Source organism: Ranitomeya variabilis, chromosome 1, assembly GCF_051348905.1.
Source record: "Ranitomeya variabilis isolate aRanVar5 chromosome 1, aRanVar5.hap1, whole genome shotgun sequence".
Lineage (NCBI taxonomy): Eukaryota > Metazoa > Chordata > Amphibia > Anura > Dendrobatidae > Ranitomeya > Ranitomeya variabilis.
This window is the reverse complement of record NC_135232.1, coordinates 668,877,315-668,901,908: the sequence shown is the minus strand read 5'-3', so window position 1 is coordinate 668,901,908 and position 24,594 is coordinate 668,877,315. Positions and strand designations below refer to the sequence as shown.

The 24,594-nt window shown below is 47.5% G+C and overlaps 1 protein-coding gene across 1 annotated transcript in view; it reads right to left on the bottom strand.

The window, feature by feature from the left end:
• Window positions 1–24,105, bottom strand: part of AQR (aquarius intron-binding spliceosomal factor) — a 150,257-nt gene extending 126,152 nt beyond the window's left edge. The window contains exons 1-8 of the mRNA XM_077263931.1: window positions 23,919–24,105; window positions 17,482–17,538; window positions 13,106–13,146; window positions 11,485–11,520; window positions 5,941–6,061; window positions 3,733–3,876; window positions 2,597–2,665; window positions 2,390–2,490 (exon numbers count right to left, since the gene is read on the bottom strand). Coding sequence (XP_077120046.1) covers window positions 2,390–2,490; window positions 2,597–2,665; window positions 3,733–3,876; window positions 5,941–6,061; window positions 11,485–11,520; window positions 13,106–13,146; window positions 17,482–17,538; window positions 23,919–24,008 — 659 coding nt within the window. The 5' untranslated portion in view covers window positions 24,009–24,105. The remainder of the gene's footprint in view (window positions 1–2,389; window positions 2,491–2,596; window positions 2,666–3,732; window positions 3,877–5,940; window positions 6,062–11,484; window positions 11,521–13,105; window positions 13,147–17,481; window positions 17,539–23,918) is intronic.
• Between the last annotated feature and the right edge of the window lie 489 nt (window positions 24,106–24,594).

The following is a 24,594-nucleotide window of genomic DNA, read 5'->3' as shown; positions in this document are numbered from 1 at the left end:
GGTCTGGATCCCCTAGATCTTGGCTGCGTGGAGCGGCCCCTCCAGGAGTGGTTGGGCCTGTACGAGGCCTGAGTTTTGGAGGACAAACGTGAAACAGGAGGATCCACAGGAGGGGATTCTGTCCATTGTTTGCGGAGGTCAGGAGAAAAAGGATATTTGGACTGCAGAGACCTCTGACCTGCAAAGCGTTTGTCCGGACGCTCCCTATGTCGCTGAACTATGCCCTGGAATTCCGGGTGATTGGCAAACACCCTGTGAGGATGCTTGGTCCTTTTGAAGGACACTGAATTATCCGTATTGGAGATCACAGGCTCCTCATCAACCTGAAGTGACTGGTTGACGGCCTCAATGAGACTATCTATAGTCCTCTGATAGCCTGGCGACTCTAGATCAAGAGGCCCATCAGACTCAGCTTCAGAGTCCTGGTCGGTACAGGTGCCTGGGGAACGAGAGCGGGAAGCAGAGCTAACGGAAGCCGAGGCACCAGAAGGCCTGGGGGATGAGCTACGAACGCACTTCCTAGATGCCTGCTTGTGTCTGGAATGAGAGCGGCCCCTGCAGGACGAAGATTCCCCTGCTGTAGGGGAAGTTTCCTGAGCAGGCGGATTAGTGGTCCTGCTCCTGGATGGATCCTGGAGGGACTCGATCGCTTTAGTCAAGGAAGCCATAGATTGCAAAAGTGACAAAGCCCACTCAGGGGGGCTGGTCACCGTGGGCTTGTTTGTGGCGGGGGGCTCCTGAGCGCATTTAGGGTCACAAGAATGACAGAGTGGAGCAGTATGCGAGCTTGGTAGCGCAGCCTGACAGGAGGTGCAAGAAGTGAAAAATACCGTATGCGTTTTTACAGATTTTTTGGAGGGTTTAGGCAGAAACATGTTGTACCTGCTACCTCCAAAAGAGACTGTAGGACTGTTGAGGGGCACTTTATGTGCAGCTACAATAGCAGGGCACTCTGTGTGTAAATGCAGGAGGAGGAGGGCCTGTATCAGTGTGCAGAGCACCTACCCAGGTCCTGTGTCCAGTCGCAGCGCAGTGCCTTAGGCTGCAGTCAGTAGCCGGCGTCCAGAGGCTCATTTACTCCAAAGATGGCAGCCGAGAGTTTGTGGAGCGCTAAACCGGTGGGTGGGGCCTCGGGTGTGACGCGCGGTGGACATAGTCGCAGCCTAACTGGGGCCGAAGCCGGAGACTAAATTAGCAAGACGCGGCCGGGCCCGCTCGGGAGATCCCCCCGCAAGACTCACCACTGAGGTCCTCTTCAGGCGAGGTATGAGGGGAGGTGCAGTAACCCTCGATCCGCCGCCCTCTTGATGAGGAGGTGGACTAAGGAGCTCCATGCAGCACCGCTGTTCTTCAGTTGTGGAGCAGAGGGCGGGCGGCTGGACTATCAATAGAAAAGGTGGCCTCTGTGTATCCTAAGGGTTCGCTCTCCTAGGATTTCACAGGGCTATCTCGGCCGTGAATCCCACGTCGCAGGAGAGGATACGGGGAGTTGAAACTCGCCGTGCTCGCCTGTTGATGTTTTGGGGGAGATCGGCCCCCTTAAAAGGGGCCGTCGCCCCAATCATCCTCCTGCGCAAAAGGCAAAAAAAATAAAGAATAAAAAAATAAATATAAAATAAGAATGTCTGAAAAAAACAGACACAGTGTGCCTCCTACGGACACTAAGCAAGAACTGGTTAGCTGAGAGCCAGCAGGAGGGTGTATACTGCAGGGGAAGAGCAAACTTTCTTTGTAGCATACACCTGCGGTCTGTGTCCCCCAATGTGGCGATGGAGAAACCCACTTTCTCAAAGTGCAAGGTGCACAAGTCAAACAATACTCAAAAGCTGTGGAGTGCATATAGATTTATGGAGTTATAAGTGTATAAACTCCTATTAGGATATATTGGTCTGTTCCTTATAAGTATTACTGCATTACAGGCAGTCCCCGCAAGTTCCTCTGCATGGGTTATATATACAGACTATACTCACTGGATAAGACCCAATGGGCAATCCTAATAATACTCTCTTGCCCGTTTACTGCACTCTCCACATCATAAATATAGTCGCAAACACCCATTAAATATGCTTCTATGTCCATGCGTACATATATCATACTCCTGGAGAGATAATATCCATATTACTATTATCCATAATATCCATATTATGTCTATATGCAGTCCACAGCTTTTGAGTATTGATTGAATTATGCACCTTGCACATTGAGAAAGTGGGTTCCCCCCTATTTTCCTTTTTTTCCCTTTGTTGTTTTGAGTATTTTACCTTTTAGAGATATAAAATAAAGGTTACATTTGAATCCAAAACGCTGACACACGAAAAAGAACATCCCCAGCCTGAACAAGCACATTGTGAATTACTGGTCTCCATGACCTACTGATATATTTACATACACTTCACGAGCCTTATCGTCCATTTTAGCATCAGTTTTCTTAATAAGGTTCCAAAACTTTTTCAACTTTGGACTTTTCTTCAATTCTTGCTCCAGCCGAGCCTATAAATGTAAGAAGTTACCAGTGCACATTAGGAAATTAACCACTGCATCATTACACATAGAGCCCATGTAACAATGGTGTATAAATCAGCCTGCCTATACTTACAGGCTGCAGGCAGATCCACATAGGCAGGGAAATCAGCTGCTGGATCTGGCCACGGATTAAATCAACTTCCTGAAAATAATGAGCAGGTTATCAGAAAATATAGTGTCCCAACAACGACAGGTAGTATTTGCCAAAAATGGAGGGGGCACTGCATCTTCTGCTATAGTTTCCATAATTCACACCCTCTAAATCCTGCCACAGGCGAGGAGTGTCAAGTGAACCGTAAAGTATGGGGTGATGAACATACACTTCATATTAGGGCACATGACAGTCATGGCCCAAGATTCATAATGCCATCATGACCGGGGGCACAGTTCACCTTTTGCACCCTTCTTTTTAAAAAGGGATTGAAATCACTGGTCATATATCATACCTACAGCATTAGATATGGCAAGCAGCAGCATCCCCCCACATCGGAGACCACACCAGGCATGAGAGAGAGCTGCACATCCCAACGATGCCAGACCAGAGAGGAGAGGAGCTGCACATCCCAACGATGCCAGACCAGAGAGAGGAGCTGCACATCCCAACGATGCCATAAAAGAGAGGAGCTGCACATCCCAATGATGCCAGACCAGAGAGGAGAGGACCTGCACATCCCAACGATGCCAGACCAGAGCTGCACATCCCAATGATGCCAGACCAGACAGAAGAGAGAGGGGCTGCACATCCCAACCACGCCAGACCAGAGAGAACAGAGAGGAGATGCACATCCCAACCATGCCAGACCAGACAGAAGAGAGAGGAGCTGCACATCCCAACCATGCCAGACCAGAGAGAGGAGCTGCACATCCCAATGATGCCAGACCAGAGAGGAGAGGAGCTGCACATTCCAACGATGCCAGACCAGAGAGGAGAGGAGCTGCACATCCCAACCATGCCAGACCAGAGAGAGGAGCTGCACATCCCAATGATGCCAGACCAGAGAGGAGAGGAGCTGCACATTCCAACGATGCCAGACCAGAGAGAGGAGCTGCATATCCCAACGATGCCAGACCAGACAGAAGAGAGAGGAGCTGCACATCCCAACCATGCCAGGCCAGACAGAAGAGAGAGGAGCTGCACGTCCCAACTATGCCAGACCAGACAGAAGAGAGAGAGGAGATACACATCCCAACATAAATTCAGACACTTACCAGACTGTTGAAGCAGTGATCTAAGAACAAAAGTAAAATTGTGCGCTCGTGTAATGAGAAGTCGTTCTCGGACTCTTCAGCCACAGACGCCTCTAGAATACACTTGAAGAATGAGGGGAAATGCTCTGGTTTCTTTTTGAAAGTCTGAAAATTACAGATAATACATTTTTCAGAGAAAGCAAAGTACATTTATTAACACAAGATGATATTTTTCAATACTCCAAGTGATGCAGTAGTACAATTGTAAACCACACATTATACAACATATCATCTGTGCTGTATTTTAAAGGGGTCGTCTGGTGAAAACATGCTGTCATCTATACGCAGTATAGCTATAACTTATTGATCGGGGGGATCTGACAGCTGGGATTCGGACAGATTGGAAGAATGGGGACTATTTATACCCATTACAGGAAAAAATTATTAAGTCGGGTGACCAACTGCTAATCTAGTCATTTTGGAGCTGCCAGGAAAAGCCGAGCGCAGCGCAACGAATGGATCAGCGGTCAAACAAGCGTACTGCTACTCCAGTTTTAAGGGGATAACAGCAGGTCCCAGCTGTTAGACTCCAACTAATCAACAAGTTAACTCCTAACATAACTTGTTTACAATGGACAAGCACTTTAATCTCTTAAAGGGAACCTGTCACCCCGTTTTTTAAAGACGAGATAAAAATAGCGTTAAATAGGGGCAGAGCTGTGCTTTACATTAGTGTCTTTTTTGTGCCTTTATTCCCCAGCTATGCTGCCGAAATACCTTTGTAAAGTCGCCGTTTTGGGCTGTCACTCATGCTGGTCTGGTCAGATGGGCGTGGTGACATCGCTGTTTCTTCTCCCAGATCTTGCTTATCTGTCCGTTAGTGGCGTAGTGGTTTGCGCATGTCCAGCTGCTGAATCCACTGCGCAGGTGAAGGAAAAGAGCACGATCTGCGCTATTCCCCTGGTGATCGGTGGGGGCGGCCATCTTCCTGAGCCCACGCGTGCGCAGATGGAGTGCTCTGCTGCCCGGGGCTTCAGGAAAATGGCCGCGGGATGCCGCGCGTGCGCAGATGGAGATCGCGGCGGCCATTTTCCTGAAGCCGAGATGCGAGGGGAAGAAACAGCGATGTCACCACGCCCATTTGACCAGACCAGCGTGAGTGACAGCCCAAAACGGCGACTTTACAAAGGTATTTCGGAAGCATAGGGGTGGAATAAAGGCACAAAAAAGACACTAATGTAAAGCACAGCTATTTAATGCTATTTTTTATCTCATCTTTAAAAAACGGGGTGACAGGTTCCCTTTAACATAAAATGATGTTTAGGTACAAACTGAAGCAGTCCATGTAGGTGTGTGTACTGAAATCTTTCTTAAGTCTATGCTCATCAGTTATGCCTGTAGGCACGCCCCCATAGGGCAGGCTATCGATCACTGATTAGCACTGCCCACTAGAATGATGAGCACCGTCCACTAGACTGATGAGCTCAGAATGAACAGGGATTTCAATGAATAAGTGACAGCGTATAATGGAACTTTTTCTAACAAAACTACATAGGACTCTGCTCAGCTCTTCCTGATCTATAACCTGCAGACTGGACAACCTGACAGACTCAGAAGATCCTAAGGCCTCATTCATCTGTCCATGAAACATGTACAAGTTCCTTCTGTGATTTTCATAGATAGATCACGACCCAGTATAGAGTACACAGCGGTTCATATCTTTGTTTTTTGGGGGGCACCATATCCTGAAAAAGAATCATGGACAAACATCCATTTTCGATTTGACTCCAAGAGCAAAATCACCAGTACAAGTCTATGTGTCTGTGAAAAGTACAGACAGTGCGGGGATGTCATTCGTGCGAGGTCCAATTCTAGCACTATAGAGTATATGAGACGACTTACAATTTGCTTAAAAAAAAGAAAGTCACCGGTGATAAAAACTGAAACTGCTCAAACGCTGATGAAAATCTGATCCGTTTTTCATTTTTCATGTACAAGTAAAGTCACGAACATTGAATGACACCTAGCAGAGAGTAGCATGCGTCACACATATAATAAGCTGTCATTTAGGCCTTTATATGTCACTTATCTGTTTGTTTGTTTTTTTTAATAAAACACTAGTTAATAACATGATGAAAAATAATTACAAGCCCTATTACCAAGGCAAAACATAAACATGTGTTAAATTCTTTTTAAATAAAGGAAGTGTCAAGACTTCACAGCTCTTACCTCCCAGGCAGGGACATTCTCCCGAAATTTCTCATTTACCATACAGCAGATGGACATGAGGTACGCTTTACTGGATACGTCAGGTGAATAATTCAACCACAGGTAGTTTTCCAAGTATTGACTGTTGTAAATGCAAATTACATTGTTTAGGACTTCAGACAAACTAAGCGAAGTGGTAAAATGGGCAAGATGAATGAAGTGGCCACCATACATTTCCTAATGATCCTCCTTGTTACAAGTCTTACAGAGTGATGCAGCACTCCTGAAATTGCTAAGATATTGGGCCATGCTAACAGAACCATCAAAAGTTTAGTTACAAAAAGTCACCAGGGTTACAAAAAATGTGTTCATAAAAAAAGGCGCTCATTAACTGCCGAAGATGTGAGAAGAACCGACCAGGAAGCTATTATCCTCAAGGGCTATCATATTCCAGAACTGCAACCTCCCTGGAGGCCAGAAGTACAAGGTGTTAAGTGGTTAGAGACATGGCGGAGGTAAGGAAGGCTGAGTCCGACCACCACTGAGCAAGACACAGAAGTACAAGGTGTTCAGTGCTCAGACACATGGCCGAGGTAAGGAAGGCTGATACCGACCACCACTGAGCAAGACCCAGAAGTACAAGGTGTTCAGTGCTCAGAGACATGGCCGAGGTAAGGAAGGCTGATACCGACCACCACTGAGCAAGACACAGAAGTACAAGGTGTTCAGTGCTCAGAGACGTGGCGGAGGTAAGGAAGGCTGAACACGACCACCACTGAGCAAGACACAGAAGTACAAGGTGTTCAGTGCTCAGAGACGTGGCGGAGGTAAAGAAGGCTGAACACGACCACCACTGAGCAAGACACAGAAGTACAAGGTGTTCAGTGCTCAGAGACGTGGCGGAGGTAAGGAAGGCTGAACACGACCACCACTGAGCAACACACAGAAGTACAAGGTGTTCAGTGCTCAGAGACATTGACAAGGTAAGGAAGGCTGATACCGACCACCACTGAGCAAGACCCAGAAGTACAAGGTGTTCAGTGCTCAGAGACATGGCCGAGGTAAGGAAGGCTGATACCGACCACCACTGAGCAAGACCCAGAAGTACAAGGTGTTCAGTGCTCAGAGACGTGGTGGAGGTAAGGAAGGCTGAACACGACCACCACTGAGCAACACACAGAAGTACAAGGTGTTCAGTGCTCAGAGACATTGACAAGGTAAGGAAGGCTGATACCGACCACCACTGAGCAAGACCCAGAAGTACAAGGTGTTCAGTGCTCAGAGACATGGCCGAGGTAAGGAAGGCTGATACCGACCACCACTGAGCAAGACCCAGAAGTACAAGGTGTTCAGTGCTCAGAGACGTGGTGGAGGTAAGGAAGGCTGAACACGACCACCACTGAGCAACACACAGAAGTACAAGGTGTTCAGTGCTCAGAGACATTGACAAGGTAAGGAAGGCTGATACCGACCACCACTGAGCAAGACCCAGAAGTACAAGGTGTTCAGTGCTCAGAGACGTGGCGGAGGTAAGGAAGGCTGAACACGACCACCACTGAGCAACACACAGAAGTACAAGGTGTTCAGTGCTCAGAGACATTGACAAGGTAAGGAAGGCTGATACCGACCACCACTGAGCAAGACCCAGAAGTACAAGGTGTTCAGTGCTCAGACACATGGCCGAGGTAAGGAAGGCTGATACCGACCACCACTGAGCAAGACCCAGAAGTACAAGGTGTTCAGTGCTCAGAGACGTGGTGGAGGTAAGGAAGGCTGAACACGACCACCACTGAGCAACACACAGAAGTACAAGGTGTTCAGTGCTCAGAGACATTGACAAGGTAAGGAAGGCTGATACCGACCACCACTGAGCAAGACCCAGAAGTACAAGGTGTTCAGTGCTCAGAGACGTGGCGGAGGTAAGGAAGGCTGAACACGACCACCACTGAGCAACACACAGAAGTACAAGGTGTTCAGTGCTCAGAGACATTGACAAGGTAAGGAAGGCTGATACCGACCACCACTGAGCAAGACCCAGAAGTACAAGGTGTTCAGTGCTCAGACACATGGCCGAGGTAAGGAAGGCTGATACCGACCACCACTGAGCAAGACCCAGAAGTACAAGGTGTTCAGTGCTCAGAGACATGGCCGAGGTAAGAAAGGCTGAGCCTGACCACCAATGAGCAAGACACAGAAGTACAAGGTGTTCAGTGCTCAGAGACATTGACAAGGTAAGGAAGGCTGATACCGACCACCACTGAGCAAGACCCAGAAGTACAAGGTGTTCAGTGCTCAGACACATGGCCGAGGTAAGGAAGGCTGATACCGACCACCACTGAGCAAGACCCAGAAGTACAAGGTGTTCAGTGCTCACAGACATGGCCGAGGTAAGGAAGGCTGATACCAACCACCAATGAGCAAGACACAGAAGTATAAGGTGTTCAGTGATCAGAGACATGGCGGAGGTAAGGATGCTGAGCCTGACCACCACTGAGCAAGAAACAGAAGCACAATGTGTTCAGTGCTCAGAGACATGGCGGAGGTAAGGAGGCTGAGCCCGACCACCATTGAGCAAGACACAGAAGGGGAAATGTCAAAATTTGGCCAAAAAATATTTGAAGATAGATTGTTCAAAGGCTTTATGGACTGATGAGATGAGAGTCACTCTTGACACCCAAGATGGGTCAAGGCTGGACCAGCAAAGGACACACACCTCCACTTCTACACAGACGCAAGTAGGGTGGAGGTGGGCACTGTTATGGGCTGGGAATATTAAAGATGAGATAGTTGAACCTTTTTGGGTTGAACATGCGCTCAAAATCAACTCCCAAACCTACTGCCAGTTTAAGAAGAATCTTTCTTCAAGCAGTGATAACGAAAAAGTCTTCATCTTTCAACAAAACCATGATTTTTATGGAGGACAATGGTCCATCGCAGCAACAAAGTCTCTACAGCTCGGCTGACGGCTGATGAAAGAATATGATCCGGTCCCATCCTCACCTGACCTAAACCCTATTGAGAACTTATGAGACCTTCTTAAATAGGAAATTTATGGTGAAGGAAAACAGTCACCTCTTTGATCAGTGTCTGGAGGATGTGGTTGGTGCAGCCCAAAAAGTTGATCGTCAATAGATTAAGAAACTGACATACTCCATGGATGAAGCTGTTTTTTGTGAAATGTCAGAAATGTATTTTTGTACATTGAGTTATTTAGTTATCACTGTAAGGCCATGTGCACACATTGCGGTTTTTACTGCGTTTTTGACGCTGCGGATCCGCAGCTGTTTTCCATGCGGTGTACAGTACCATGTTAACCTATGGAAAATAAAAAACGCTGTGCACATGCTGGGGAAAAAAAAGCGCGGAAACGCTGCGGTTTATTTTCCGCAGCATGTCAATTCTTTGTGCGGAATCCGCAGCGGTTTGACACCTGCTCCATATTAAAAAAACGCAGGTGTAAAACCGCAGTAGAATCTGCACAAAAACCGCGGTAAATCCGAGGTAAAACCGCAGTGTTTTTGCCCTGCGGATTTATCAAAATCCGCACACCAGTCCGCAGCGTGTGCACATAGCCTAACAGATGAAAATAAACAACTGAGATGGAAAACTTTACGATTTTCATTAGGTCGCCCAATAATTCCGCAAGGGGAGACAAGGATAGTGGCACTCTGATGGAGCACTTTGTGACTGTACTCTACTTGACTTATCGACACAGTCATTTATGAAATATAGTTTGATATTATCTGTATGTGTACCACTATTTGTGCACTAAGGTTTCTTTTGGTGTGATTTTAGGGTCAATATACGTATATTTTAAGAGTTATATGTTCGCATTAGCATGGCCCAATAATTCTGTACAGATATTCTAAGAAAGACAAAACCTCACTCACTTTAGCCTTCTTCAATATTAAGGTTTATCATCACAAATTGCCTAATAAGTGAGCACACAGTGTACGGAGGAGGGCAGAGACTTTATGTGGCATTATAAGATGGCAACAAATAAAACAAGTACCGTAAGTATGCTGCAACAGCCACAAGTGCTACCAGGATACAGTTGACATCGACCACAGCATGGAGTGTTGCTGATGGGTTTTAGTGATTTTAACCAATTTGTAGGAGGTTGAATACAAATCTCAAAAAGTGCGGGTTGGAAATGATCAAGAAAAATCGTAACACAAAAGTCTCAAATTATTAAAAACGTTTCCAGAAAAAATAACAAAAAGGACAGAACAAAGCAGAGTCTAATAAAAACTGCTCCAGACTGTTTTTTCAGGTCATTTAAAAAGTAAACCATTGCTACTTTTTTTTTTTTTAAATGCATGCAGATTGGTGGGGATCAGAGGCCCGAGACCCCCATTGATCACTCAAAAAAAAAATAAGATGTGTGCTACTTAGGAGACAGCAGTACACAGTTCACACGGAGCAGAATGTAGATATAATACTGAGCAGAGGCTTTCTACTGCATCCATGCTCCGCTGTGTGTGAGCTCCTGTCTCTGGAGCTGCACACATCTCAGGATTTGAGCCATCGGTGGTACTCTCAGAGTGCTGACCCCACTGATTTTCTTGCAATTAACAAGACACACAATTGGTGATAAGAAACTTTGGAGTGTCTTGTTAAGGTACCTTCACACTGAACGATATCGCTAGCGATCCGTGACGTTGCAGCGTCCTGGATAGCGATATCGTTGAGTTTGACACGCAGCAGCGATCAGGATCCTGTTGTGCCATCGTTGGTCGGAGCAGAAAGTCCAGAACTTTATTTCGTCGCTGGACTCCCGCAGACATCGCTGAATCGGCGTGTGTGACGCCGATTCAGCGATGTCTTCACTGGTAACCAGGGTAAACATCGGGTTACTAAGCGCAGGGCCGCGCTTAGTAACACGATGTTTACCCTGGTTACCAGTGTAAATGTTAAAAAAAAACACTACATACTTACATTCCGGTGTCTGTCCCCCGGCGCTGTGCTTTCCTGCACTGTCAGCGCCGGCCGTAAAGCAGATTACAGCGGTGACGTCACCGCTCTGCTTTCCGGCCGGCGCTCAGTTAGTGCAGGAAAGCACAGCGCCGGGGGACAGACACCGGAATGTAAGTATGTAGTTTTTTTTTTTTTTACATTTACACTGGTAACCAGGGTAAACATCGGGTTACTAAGCGCGGCCCTGCGCTTAGTAACCTGATGTTTACCCTGGTTATCCGGGGACCGGCATCGTTGGTCGCTGGAGAGCTGTCTGTGTGACAGCTCTCCAGCGACCACACAACGACGAAACAGCGACGCTGCAGCGATCGGCATCGTTGTCTAGATCGCTGCAGCGTCGCTAAATGTGACGGTACCTTTACACAGAGAAGTCTCTTTCTCAGAACATGCCACGAATTCCCCCTGGCAAGTGAGGGGTCCGGAGTGGAAAAAGAAAAAGGGGCTAGTGACTGCCACATTCTCCATACATGTTTGTGGCTTTTGGATGAAGGGAAGGAAAAAATTAATGAGAAAAAAAATAAAATTGCCATGATGGGAAGGTTCAAATCTTAACGGTAAATAACACATGACATAAGATTTCCTCCTCACCTGAATTCCAGAAGCATTATCTTCCTTATAGCAAATCTGTAACAGAAAGTATAGAAGAGAAATAAGTAACTCACACACCAACGAGACGACAAAACAAGAATTTGCTTCACTCCCCCAGATATCCGGAGGTGGACAGTATCTGTGGGGTAGATGAGCTGTATGGGCATACCGCATGCCTACAAATCAACACCTACAGGTCCAGCCTAATAAACCCCAGAGCATTCTGGCTATAAAGGGATTGTGTAGTACTTCAATCATTTCCTATAGGCAGGGCAAAAAAAACACCGCTGTAGGCCCTGCCCATCTCTGAAGGGCCCTGCCCCTTACTGAAAGGCCCTGCCCATCCAGGCGGAGCCAGCCAATCCAGTAAGACTCAGGCCATCCAGGTGGGCCCCGCCCATCCACGCGGGCCCAGCCCATCCACGCGGGCCCAGCCCATCCACGCGGGCCCAGCCCATCCACGCGGGCCCAGCCCATCCACGCGGGCCCAGCCCATCAACGCGGACCCAGGCCATCCATGTCAGGGAGTAACCATCACTGTCCAACAGTAAAAAAAAAACTGTAGCTACCAAATCCTAAATGAGCAGACATTGTTTTATCATACACCTTGCCTTTTTATATTTTTTCTATAATGGACAACTCCTTTAAAAGATTTTCTCATGTTCATAAATGGTTAAGACTTCGAAGAGCCAGTTAAAAACAAGCAACTTTGCAATTTACCTCCTATTAAGAATCTTCTGTGTTCTCAAAAACTGAAAGATTCTTCATTCTATAGTTAACTGCTCATTGCCCGGGTTATCAGCTACTATATGGTCTATGAGAGTGGCCGGGTTTCCTAGGCAAGGAGCACGCGCTTGAAGGCTGTTTGCTATACAGCTTGTACACAGCATGATCCGGACAGCCATTGTGCCCCTGCAATGCTGCCGAGGATGCTGGCAGCATCAGAGGGGGCGCAGCTTGGATCAGCACTCTGCATCAAGTTCTCTATTAAAGGGATTGTCCAGTAGTTTGATAATAATTGATATCAGCTTGTCTAAATGAATCTTCACCATGTAGGAGAGCAAAATCTGTGCTGCTACTGTGACGGACAAAAGCTCAGGAATAGCAAAGAGCAGAGATGAGCTGATCTATTGGTCAGATTCCGGCCCAGAGTTCAGGTCAGTGGTACCAGGCAGCTGGACGGGAGGCTAGCGAATCTCCTACCTTCCCGCATCACTGGGGTGGCATTTGATTTGTCAGGGCTTGAGGAATGTTACCTGTGTGATGTGACACAAAGATGCCAGCCCCAGCTAATCAAAAGCAGTGACAGGGATGCTATTGTGGCCACATGAGGAGACACGATTTTCTTCACTTGTAAAGAAACAATGAAAATTCCTTGTAAATCGGCTGCAAGAAGAAATCTTAAAAAAAGATGAAAATAAATTTTCAAGAAAGTTTGGAAAATTGTACACCTTTTCCACAGCCAAACAATACTCTTTGATGCAGTTCCCATGTCATCATTAGGCAGCAATGTATAATAGTGGCTGATACTAAATGAAAGCTTTATACTGTAAACAAACTGACCAAAGAGGCAAATTCAAAGACTTATGAGGAAAAAATAAAAAAAAATAATAATCCATACCGAGACTTGACAATTTCTTTGATGTATATGTCTTCTATAACCTAAAACAAAACACATAAATGCAGAGAGATGACTGGAGGACTCACGGCCGTGTGCTTATTAGTAGTGGACATCACAGAACTTTCATTGTTTGTTTTTTATGTCAGGAGAGAAGTCACTTCCTTTTGTGTGAATCCTCATCTCATATTGGGAGGGATTGGGGTAAATAACCATGGAGGATGTTACATGCTATACACTGGTATTAGTGCAGCTTCCTACCAAAGCTGAGCTGAACCATGCATCCCGTCCACTCCCAATGCTTGACCGCACAAACATCTGCCACCATCGTATCTTCTAGTGCAATGACGTGACAGATGCTTTGGATTCACAAGACAGGAAGGGTTGTTTCTAAAAGACAGGAGATGGAGGAACTTAGTCAGTAACTTCATCTCTGACAGTCAGAATCTGAAGATAATTTCTATACATTACTTCCACGAAGTCTTCTGGAGCTGCGGCATGGTAAGAAATTACATTTATCGATTAGGGGATTTCACTGCTGGGTCCCGCATTAATGCTGAAAACTGGGCTGTAAAATGCCAAAGAAAGTCTCCAGTACCCCACAGAGAATGAATAGTGGTAGTGCCTGCATGTGGCCACTGTTCCACTATCTTTAGTACACCACAGAGAATGAATGGAGTGGTGCTTGTACATGGCCACTGTTCCACTATCTTTAGTACACCACAGAGAATGAATAGAGTGGTGGTGCCTGTACGTGGCCCCTGTTCCACTATCTTTAGTACACAACAGAGAATGAATAGAGTGGTGGTGCCTGTACGTGGCCACTGTTCCACTATCTTTAGTACACCACAGAGAATGAATAGAGTGGTGGTGCCTGTATGTGGCCACTGTTCCACTATCTTTAGTACACCACAGAGAATGAATGGAGTGGTGCTTGTACATGGCCACTGTTCCACTATCTTTAGTACACCACAGAGAATGAATAGAGTGGTGGTGCCTGTACGTGGCCCCTGTTCCACTATCTTTAGTACACAACAGAGAATGAATAGAGTGGTGGTGCCTGTACGTGGCCACTGTTCCACTATCTTTAGTACACCACAGAGAATGAATAGAGTGGTGGTGCCTGTATGTGGCCACTGTTCCACTATCTTTAGTACACCACAGAGAATGAATGGAGTGGTGCTTGTACATGGCCACTGTTCCACTATCTTTAGTACACCACAGAGAATGAATAGAGTGGTGGTGCCTGTACGTGGCCACTGTTCCACTATCTTTAGTACACAACAGAGAATGAATAGAGTGGTGGTGCCTGTACGTGGCCACTGTTCCACTATCTTTAGTACACCACAGAGAATGAATAGAGTGGTGGTGCCTGTATGTGGCCACTGTTCCACTATCTTTAGTACACCACAGAGAATGAATGGAGTGGTGCTTGTACATGGCCACTGTTCCACTATCTTTAGTACACCACAGAGAATGAATAGAGTGGTGGTGCCTGTACGTGGCCCCTGTTCCACTATCTTTAGTACACAACAGAGAATGAATAGAGTGGTGGTGCCTGTACGTGGCCACTGTTCCACTATCTTTAGTACACCACAGAGAATGAATAGAGTGGTGGTGCCTGTATGTGGCCACTGTTCCACTATCTTTAGTACACCACAGAGAATGAATAGAGTGGTGGTGCCTGTACGTGGCCACTGTTCCACTATCTTTAGTACACCACAGAGAATGAATAGAGTGGTGGTGCCTGTACGTGGCCACTGTTCCACTATCTTTAGTACACCACAGAGAATGAATGGAGTGGTGCTTGTACGTGGCCCCTGTTCCACTATCTTTAGTACACAACAGAGAATGAATAGAGTGGTGGTGCCTGTACGTGGCCACTGTTCCACTATCTTTAGTACACCACAGAGAATGAATAGAGTGGTGGTGCCTGTATGTGGCCACTGTTCCACTATCTTTAGTACACCACAGAGAATGAATGGAGTGGTGCTTCTACATGGCCACTGTTCCACTATCTTTAGTACACCACAGAGAATGAATAGAGTGGTGGTGCCTGTACGTGGCCCCTGTTCCACTATCTTTAGTACACAACAGAGAATGAATAGAGTGGTGGTGCCTGTACGTGGCCACTGTTCCACTATCTTTAGTACACCACAGAGAATGAATGGAGTGGTGCTTGTACATGGCCACTGTTCCACTATCTTTAGTACACCACAGAGAATGAATAGAGTGGTGGTGCCTGTACGTGGCCCCTGTTCCACTATCTTTAGTACACAACAGAGAATGAATAGAGTGGTGGTGCCTGTACGTGGCCACTGTTCCACTATCTTTAGTACACCACAGAGAATGAATAGAGTGGTGGTGCCTGTATGTGGCCACTGTTCCACTATCTTTAGTACACCACAGAGAATGAATGGAGTGGTGCTTGTACATGGCCACTGTTCCACTATCTTTAGTACACCACAGAGAATGAATAGAGTGGTGGTGCCTGTACGTGGCCCCTGTTCCACTATCTTTAGTACACAACAGAGAATGAATAGAGTGGTGGTGCCTGTACGTGGCCACTGTTCCACTATCTTTAGTACACCACAGAGAATGAATAGAGTGGTGGTGCCTGTACGTGGCCACTGTTCCACTATCTTTAGTACACCACAGAGAATGAATGGAGTGGTGCTTGTACGTGGCCCCTGTTCCACTATCTTTAGTACACAACAGAGAATGAATAGAGTGGTGGTGCCTGTACGTGGCCACTGTTCCACTATCTTTAGTACACCACAGAGAATGAATAGAGTGGTGGTGCCTGTATGTGGCCACTGTTCCACTATCTTTAGTACACCACAGAGAATGAATGGAGTGGTGCTTGTACATGGCCACTGTTCCACTATCTTTAGTACACCACAGAGAATGAATAGAGTGGTGGTGCCTGTACGTGGCCCCTGTTCCACTATCTTTAGTACACAACAGAGAATGAATAGAGTGGTGGTGCCTGTACGTGGCCACTGTTCCACTATCTTTAGTACACCACAGAGAATGAATAGAGTGGTGGTGCCTGTATGTGGCCACTGTTCCACTATCTTTAGTACACCACAGAGAATGAATGGAGTGGTGCTTGTACATGGCCACTGTTCCACTATCTTTAGTACACCACAGAGAATGAATAGAGTGGTGGTGCCTGTACGTGGCCCCTGTTCCACTATCTTTAGTACACAACAGAGAATGAATAGAGTGGTGGTGCCTGTACGTGGCCACTGTTCCACTATCTTTAGTACACCACAGAGAATGAATAGAGTGGTGGTGCCTGTATGTGGCCACTGTTCCACTATCTTTAGTACACCACAGAGAATGAATAGAGTGGTGGTGCCTGTACGTGGCCACTGTTCCACTATCTTTAGTACACCACAGAGAATGAATAGAGTGGTGGTGCCTGTACGTGGCCACTGTTCCACTATCTTTAGTACACCACAGAGAATGAATAGAGTGGTGGTGCCTGTACGTGGCCCCTGTTCCACTATCTTTAGTACACAACAGAAAATGAATAGAGTGGTGGTGCCTGTACGTGGCCACTGTTCCACTATCTTTAGTACACCACAGAGAATGAATAGAGTGGTGGTGCCTGTATGTGGCCACTGTTCCACTATCTTTAGTACACCACAGAGAATGAATGGAGTGGTGCTTGTACATGGCCACTGTTCCACTATCTTTAGTACACCACAGAGAATGAATAGAGTGGTGGTGCCTGTACGTGGCCCCTGTTCCACTATCTTTAGTACACAACAGAGAATGAATAGAGTGGTGGTGCCTGTACGTGGCCACTGTTCCACTATCTTTAGTACACCACAGAGAATGAATAGAGTGGTGGTGCCTGTATGTGGCCACTGTTCCACTATCTTTAGTACACCACAGAGAATGAATAGAGTGGTGGTGCCTGTACGTGGCCACTGTTCCACTATCTTTAGTACACCACAGAGAATGAATGGAGTGGTGCTTGTACGTGGCCACTGTTCCACTATCTTTAGTACACCAGAGAATGAATGGAGTGGTGGTGCTTGTACGTGGTCAATTCTCCACTATCTTTAGCACACCACAGAGAATGAATGGAGTGGTGGTGCTTGTACGTGGTCACTGCTCAATTCCGTCTGGGCACTTCAAAGCCACGCTCTCTGGATTAGCGGAATTCCCAGCATTCAGACCCCTAAACTGTGAAGCGGTGATGACATTAAATATTGTGAATAACCATTTAAGTGGTTCTGCATAAGACGCAACTTCCGAGTTAAATATATATGCTAAGCATGAGACCTACTTCCCAACACATCACATCCCAGCAGATGTCCTCAGTCTATCAAACGGTACGATAAGATATTACGCTGATTTCTTACCTTATAGTCAAACGGAAGTTTCTTCTTCGAATGAGGGGCCCAATAGGATTTAGCCAGCTGAAATGAACATGAAATATGCAATTATTTTATTTTACTCATGTATGTCCCACAGCGCTTTACAGACCTCATCATCATTGTCTCCATTAGGACTCATCCTTATCAGTATGTCTTTGGAATGTGGGAGAAAAATGGAAAACCAGGAGTAAACCCGCGCAAACGAGAGAACATACAAACTCCTTGCAGATATTGTCTTTGGTTGGGCACTAAGTAAGGACCCCAGCGTTGCAACAGTGCTAACCACAGAGCTGCCATGCTGTCCTAGATATCATTTATACATTATACACACACTACAAGGTGGGCCATGTATATGGATACACCTAAATAAAATGGGAATGGTTGGTGATATCAACTTCCTGTTTGTGGCACATTAGTATATGTTAGGGGGAAAACTTTTCAAGATGGATGGTGAATATGGCGGCCATTTTGATGTTGGCCATTTTGGAACCAACTTTATTCGTTCCAATGGGAAGAGGGTCATATGACATCAAACTTATTGAGAATTTCACAAGAAAAACAATGATGTGCTTGGTTTAACTTTATTCTTTCATGAGTTATTTACAAGTTTATGACCACTTATAAAATGTGTTCAAAGTGCTGCCAATTGTGTTGGATTGTCAATGCAACCCTCTTCTCCCACTCTTGACACACTGATAGCAACACCACAGAAGAAATGCTAGCACAGGCTTCCAGTATCCGTTGTTTCAGATGCTGCACATCTCATATGTTCACAGCATAGACAATTGCCTTCAGATGACCCCAAAGATAAAAGTCTAAGGGGGACAGATAGGGAGACCTTGGTGGCCATTCAACTGGCCCACAACGACCAATCCACTTCCCAGGAAACTGTTCATGTAGGAAAACTCGGAGCTGACACCTATAATTTGATGGTGCACCATCTTGCTGGAAAAACTCACGGAACGTGCCATCTTCAGTGCATAAAGAGGGCAACACACCATCATGTAGCAATTTCAGATATCCAGTGGCATTGAGGTTTCCATTGATGAAGAATGGCCCCACTATCTTTGAACCCCATATACCACACCATACCATCAGTTTTTGTGTTCCAACAGTCTTGGAGGGATCTATCCACTGTGGGTTAGTGTCAGACCAATAGCGTTGGTTTTGTTTGTGAACTTCACCATTCACAAAAAGGTTTGCCTCATAACTGAACATAATGTTCTGTGCAAACTGAGGGTCCTGTTCCAATTTTTGTTTTGCCCATTCTGCAAAAGTTACATTAAAACCAAGCACACCATTGTTTTTCTTGTGAAATTGTCAATAAGTTTGATGCTTCACATGACCCTCTTCCCATTGGAAAAAATAAAGATGGATCCAAAACGGCCAACTTCAAAATGGCCGCCATGGTCACCACCCATCTTGAAAAGTTTTCCCCTTCCCATGTATTAATGTGCCACAAACAGGAAGTTGATATCACCAACCATTCCCATTTTATTTAGGTGTATCCATATAAATGGCCCACCCTATATATAAAACTGTATACAGTATACATCTACCCTCCATATTTCCTCATTAGGCATGTTTGTATCACACAGGGGTTCCACGCAACTCTCTTAGATTTCAGGATTGCTCCTGTCACCTGGACACTGCATATGGCAACTGCAGTATTCTCCAGCTGTGAAAGAGGTTGTCCATTGCCTACCCTTAGGATAGGTCATCAATGCCAGATAAGTTGGGGTCCAATACCCAGCACCCCAGACGATCAGCTGTTGTCAGTGTTGGTGGCCAGAAGTACTTACTGTATTTTCTGGTGTATAAGACTACTTTTTAACCCCTGAAAATCTTCTTAAAAGTCGGGGGTCGTCTTATACGCCGGGTGCCGTCTTGTACGCCGAGTGCAGACACCAATGTGTATATGGTGGGTGGCAGGGAGTGGTCCCGATGACGAAGAGGGGTCGTCTCACAGGAAAGTGTGAGTGGAGTATCCCCCATTACCTCATTGTAGCTGCAGCATGGGGTCTCTGTGCTGGGGAGAGGCGGCAGCTGCTGCTCCTCTTTGTGCCGCATGGGTGCTGTGCTGTGGGGCGGTGGCCGCCGCCGCTCCCCAGCACCCCACACTGCAGCTACAATGAGGTAATGGGGGATACTCCACTCACACTTTCCTGTGAGATGCCCCCTCTTCGTCATCAGGACCACTCCCCCCCCCCAAAAGGCACATTAGTCACCGGCCCTATAAGACGACATACGGCGTATAAGAAGACCCCCGACTTTTAAGAAGATTTTATATTTTAACTGGAAAAGTTGGGGGGGTCGTCTTATACGCCCAGTCGTCTTATACGCCAGAAAATACGGTACTTGCGGAGCTGGCCATCCGCCTTTAGCAGCTGCCTACCACAGGGCACTACAATTACTTTTGCAAGAAAGAGTTGTTCAACATTTTTATAAATAATAATAATAATAATAATAATAATTTTTATTTATATAGCGCCAACATATTCCGCAGCGCTTTACAACTTATTAATGATCTAGATGAGGGAACTGAATGTAAACTAATTAAATTTGCAGGCAATGCAAAGGTAGGAAGGAAACACTAAAGAGAGACAAAGGATTCAGAATTATCTAGATAAGCTTGAACAATGGGCAATGACTATAGAATAGTATTTACCAAAGATAAATGCAAGTATGGTATCTATATCAGGCCAAGCAAAACAAAAATTACATTTACAGAATGGGAGGAATAGCACTAAAAAAAGGTCCAGGCCATTCCGACACGACCAGCGATCTCGCAGCAGGGGCCTGAGCGCTGGTACGTGTCACACATAGCGAGATCGCTACTGAGGTCGCTGTTGCGTCACAAAACGTGTGACTCAGCAGCGATCTCGCTAGCGATCTCGCTATGTGAGACGGGGCCTTAAGCAGCAGCTCGAGTGAAAAAGACCTGGGTATACTGCACATGAGTCAACAGTGTGATGCAGCAGCAAAAAGGGCAAACACAGTTCTACAGTAGGTTGTATTGAGAGAAGCATAGAGTCTAGATTACATGAAGTAATTATCCCCCTCTACTCTTCCTTGGTCAGGCCTCATCTGGAATACTGTGTCCAGTTCTTGGCACCAATTTTTAAAACAGACATTGAAAAACTGGAGCAACTTCAGAGAAGAGCTACCGGGATGGTGAGTGGATTGCAAAGCAAGTCCTATGAGTAACGATTAAAGGATCTGCGAATGTTTAGATTTCAAAAACAAAGACTAAGGGGAGACTTAACAGCTGTCTACAAATAAAAGTGCTGTCACAGTGTAGAAGGATCATCATTATTCTCATTTGCACATGGAAACACGAGAAGCAATGGACCGAAACTGAAGGGGAGAAGATACAGATTAAATATTAGAAAATGGCCGGTCAGTCCACAGCCTGGTGCAAATGCTGACGCTGATCAGTCCACAACCCGGTGCGAACGCCGTTGCTGATCAGTCCACAGCCCGATGCGAATGCCACCGCTGATCAGTCCACAGCCCGATGCGAACGCCGCTGGTCAGTCCACAGCCCGCTGTGAACGCCGCCGCTGGTCAGTCCACAGCCCGCTGTGAACGCCGCCGCTGGTCAGTCCACAGCCCGCTGTGAACGCCGCCGCTGGTCAGTCCACAGCCCGCTGTGAACGCCGCCGCTGGTCAGTCCACAGCGCGGTGCGAATGCCGCCGCTGGTCAGTCCACAGCCCGATGCGAACGCCGCTGCTGGTCAGTCCATAGCCCAGTGCGAACGCCGCCGCCGGTCAGTCCACAGCCCAGTACGAACGCGGCAGCTGGACAGTCCACAGCCTGGTGCGAACACCGCCGGTAAGTCCACAGCCTGGAGTGAAAGCCGCCGGTCAGAACACAGCCTGGTGCGAATGCCGCTGGTCAGTCCACAACCTTGTGCGAACGCCACCGCCAGTCAGTCCACAGCCTGGTGCAAACGCCGCCGGTCAGTTACCAGCCTGGTGCAAATACTGCCAGTCAGTCCACAGCCTGGGGTGAAAGCCGCCAGTCAGTCCACAGCCTGGTATGAACACCGCCGGTCAGTCCACAGCCTGGTGTGAACACCGCTGGTTAGTCCACAGCCTGGTGTGACCGCTGCAGCCGGTCAGTACATAGCCTGGTGTGAACACAATCTACTGTTGTAGTTTCTATAATTTAAAGTTGGCGATTCCATAAATATGGCTTCTACATTTTGCAAGAGTGACTTTATTTCAGCCCCGTAATTTATGGAATTTTGTTTCCATATACAGGAGACATTACATGTACAGGAAGTGACTGATATTTTTACAGAGCTAGTCCACGCTTTGGAAAAACGGATACAAATTTAGGAGACATACAGGATGATGGGGTGTGCAGTCCCTCTAGAACACACTGGACATACAGGATGATGGTTTGCGCAGTCCCTCTAGGACACACTGGACAAACAGGATGATGGGGTGTGCAGTCCCTCTAGGACACACTGGACAAACAGGATGATGGGGTGTGCAGTCCCTCTAGGACACACTGGACAAACAGGATGATGGGGTGTGCAGTCCCTCTAGGACACACTGGACATACAGGATGATGGTGTGCGCAGTCCCTCTAGGACACACTGGACATACAGGATGTGGGGTGTGCAGTCCCTCTAGGACACCCTGGACATACAGGATGATGATGTGCGCAGTCCCTCTAGAACACACTGGACATACAGGATGATGTGGTGCGCAGTCCCTCTAGGACACCCTGGACATACAGCATGACGGGGTGTGCAGTCCATCTAGGACACCCTGGACATACAGGATGGTGGTGTGTGCAGTCCCTCAAGGACACCCTGGACATACAGGCAGATGGGTGTGCAGTCCCTCTAGGACACCCTGGACATACAGGATGTGGGGTGTGCAGTCCCTCTAGGACACCCTGGACATACAGGATGATGGGTGTGCAGTCCCTCTAGGACACCCTGGACATACAGGATGATGGGGTGCGCAGTCCCTCTAGGACACCCTGGACGTACATGATGATGGGGTGCGCAGTCCCTCTAGGACACCCTGGACATACAGGATGATGGTGTGCGCAGTCCCTCTAGGACACCCTGGACGTACATGATGATGGGGTGCGCAGTCCCTCTAGGACACCCTGGACATACAGGATGATGGTGTGCGCAGTGCCTCTAGGACACCCTGGACATACAGGATGATGGTGTGCGCAGTGCCTCTAGGACACCCTGGACATACAGGATGATGGGTGTGCAGTGCCTCTAGGACACCCTGGACATACAGGATGATGGTGTGCGCAGTGCCTCTAGGACACCCTGGACATACAGGATGATGGTGTGCGCAGTCCCTCTAGGACACCCTGGACATACAGGATGATGGTGTGCGCAGTGCCTCTAGGACACCCTGGACATACAGGATGATGGTGTGCGCAGTCCCTCTAGGACACCCTGGACATACAGGATGATGGTGTGCGCAGTGCCTCTAGGACACCCTGGACATACAGGATGATGGTGTGCAGTCCCTCTAGGACACCCTGGACATACAGGATGATGGTGTGCGCAGTCCCTCTAGGACACCCTGGACATACAGGATGATGGTGTGCGCAGTCCCTCTAGGACACCCTGGACATACAGGATGATGGTGTGCGCAGTCCCTCTAGGACACCCTGGACATACAGGATGATGGTGTGCGCAGTCCCTCTAGGACACCCTGGACATACAGGATGATGGGTGTGCAGTGCCTCTAGGACACCCTGGACATACAGGATGATGGGTGTGCAGTGCCTCTAGGACACCCTGGACATACAGGATGATGGGTGTGCAGTGCCTCTAGGACACCCTGGACATACAGGATGATGGGTGTGCAGTGCCTCTAGGACACCCTGGACATACAGGATGATGGGTGTGCAGTGCCTCTAGGACACCCTGGACATACAGGATGATGGTGTGCGCAGTCCCTCTAGGACACCCTGGACATACAGGATGATGGGGTGCGCAGTGCCTCTAGGACACCCTGGACATACAGGATGATGGGGTGCGCAGTGCCTCTAGGACACCCTGGACATACAGGATGATGGTGTGCGCAGTGCCACTTGGACACACTGGACTTACAGGGTGATGGTTTGGGCACCGCGCGCTCTCACAATCCGCCAGTCTCTTATGTGGCTGCAGACTATTGCCCAACATTGGACAACCCCACTAAACAGAAGAAGGTGCGCTGTTCAGATTACAACCAACATGAATGCAATTAGGAGTCCTACAGAGTTGTCACCCAGCTTTACCAGGTGCCTGAATGGTACACTTAAGGGAAGAGATCCACCAACAGGATCCTGGCAAACATGAATGGCCAAACCTGAGGCTCCAACACAGGTGATGGCAGCCCTGGACCACACAGCATGCCACGGTGCCGGTAACAAGCCGCAGAGCGCTCACCTGGGTGACAAACTCCGCGTTCATCTGTGTCACTGTAGGGGTCACCATCTTTCTGGCAGGGGGCTGTGTCGCTGTCACCCGGGTTTCCATGGTAACACCGTAGAAAACTGAACCTCATGGGTACAGAATTGAACGTTCCCACGTCCCTCACACCGGAAGTTGCAGGTGTGCGGCTGCCCGGATGTGACGTCATGTGTAAGTGCCGTCATATGACTGCAGAGCACGTCCGGTCTCCACTGGCGGCCATGTTGTTGGAGACCAATGGACGGTTTATCACATCCTCTGCAGACACGTATCATATCGGGAGTCTCTGCCGATATCGCTGTTTCCGAGTGTTACATGTGCATAAGCTGCAGATACTCTGCAGTGAGGTGACCTTCCCTGGGTGCAGCACTACTGACGTTGTATACCGCCCTGTGGGACCTATGGATTGTGTCAGAGGCTTTCATCTCCGGATTCTGAACCCCTTCTGTTATTATCCAGCTGCCAGACAGCTAAAAATCACAGTGCTCCAATAGTATCATCCTGCCACGTTTCGCTGCATCACTGACTTCAGGGGTCGGGGATAGGGTTGAGCGAAACGGATCGGTCATTTTCATAAATCAGCGACTTTTAGGCAAAGTCGGGTTTCATAAAACCCAAACCGATCCTAGCGTGGGATCGGCCATGCGGTACA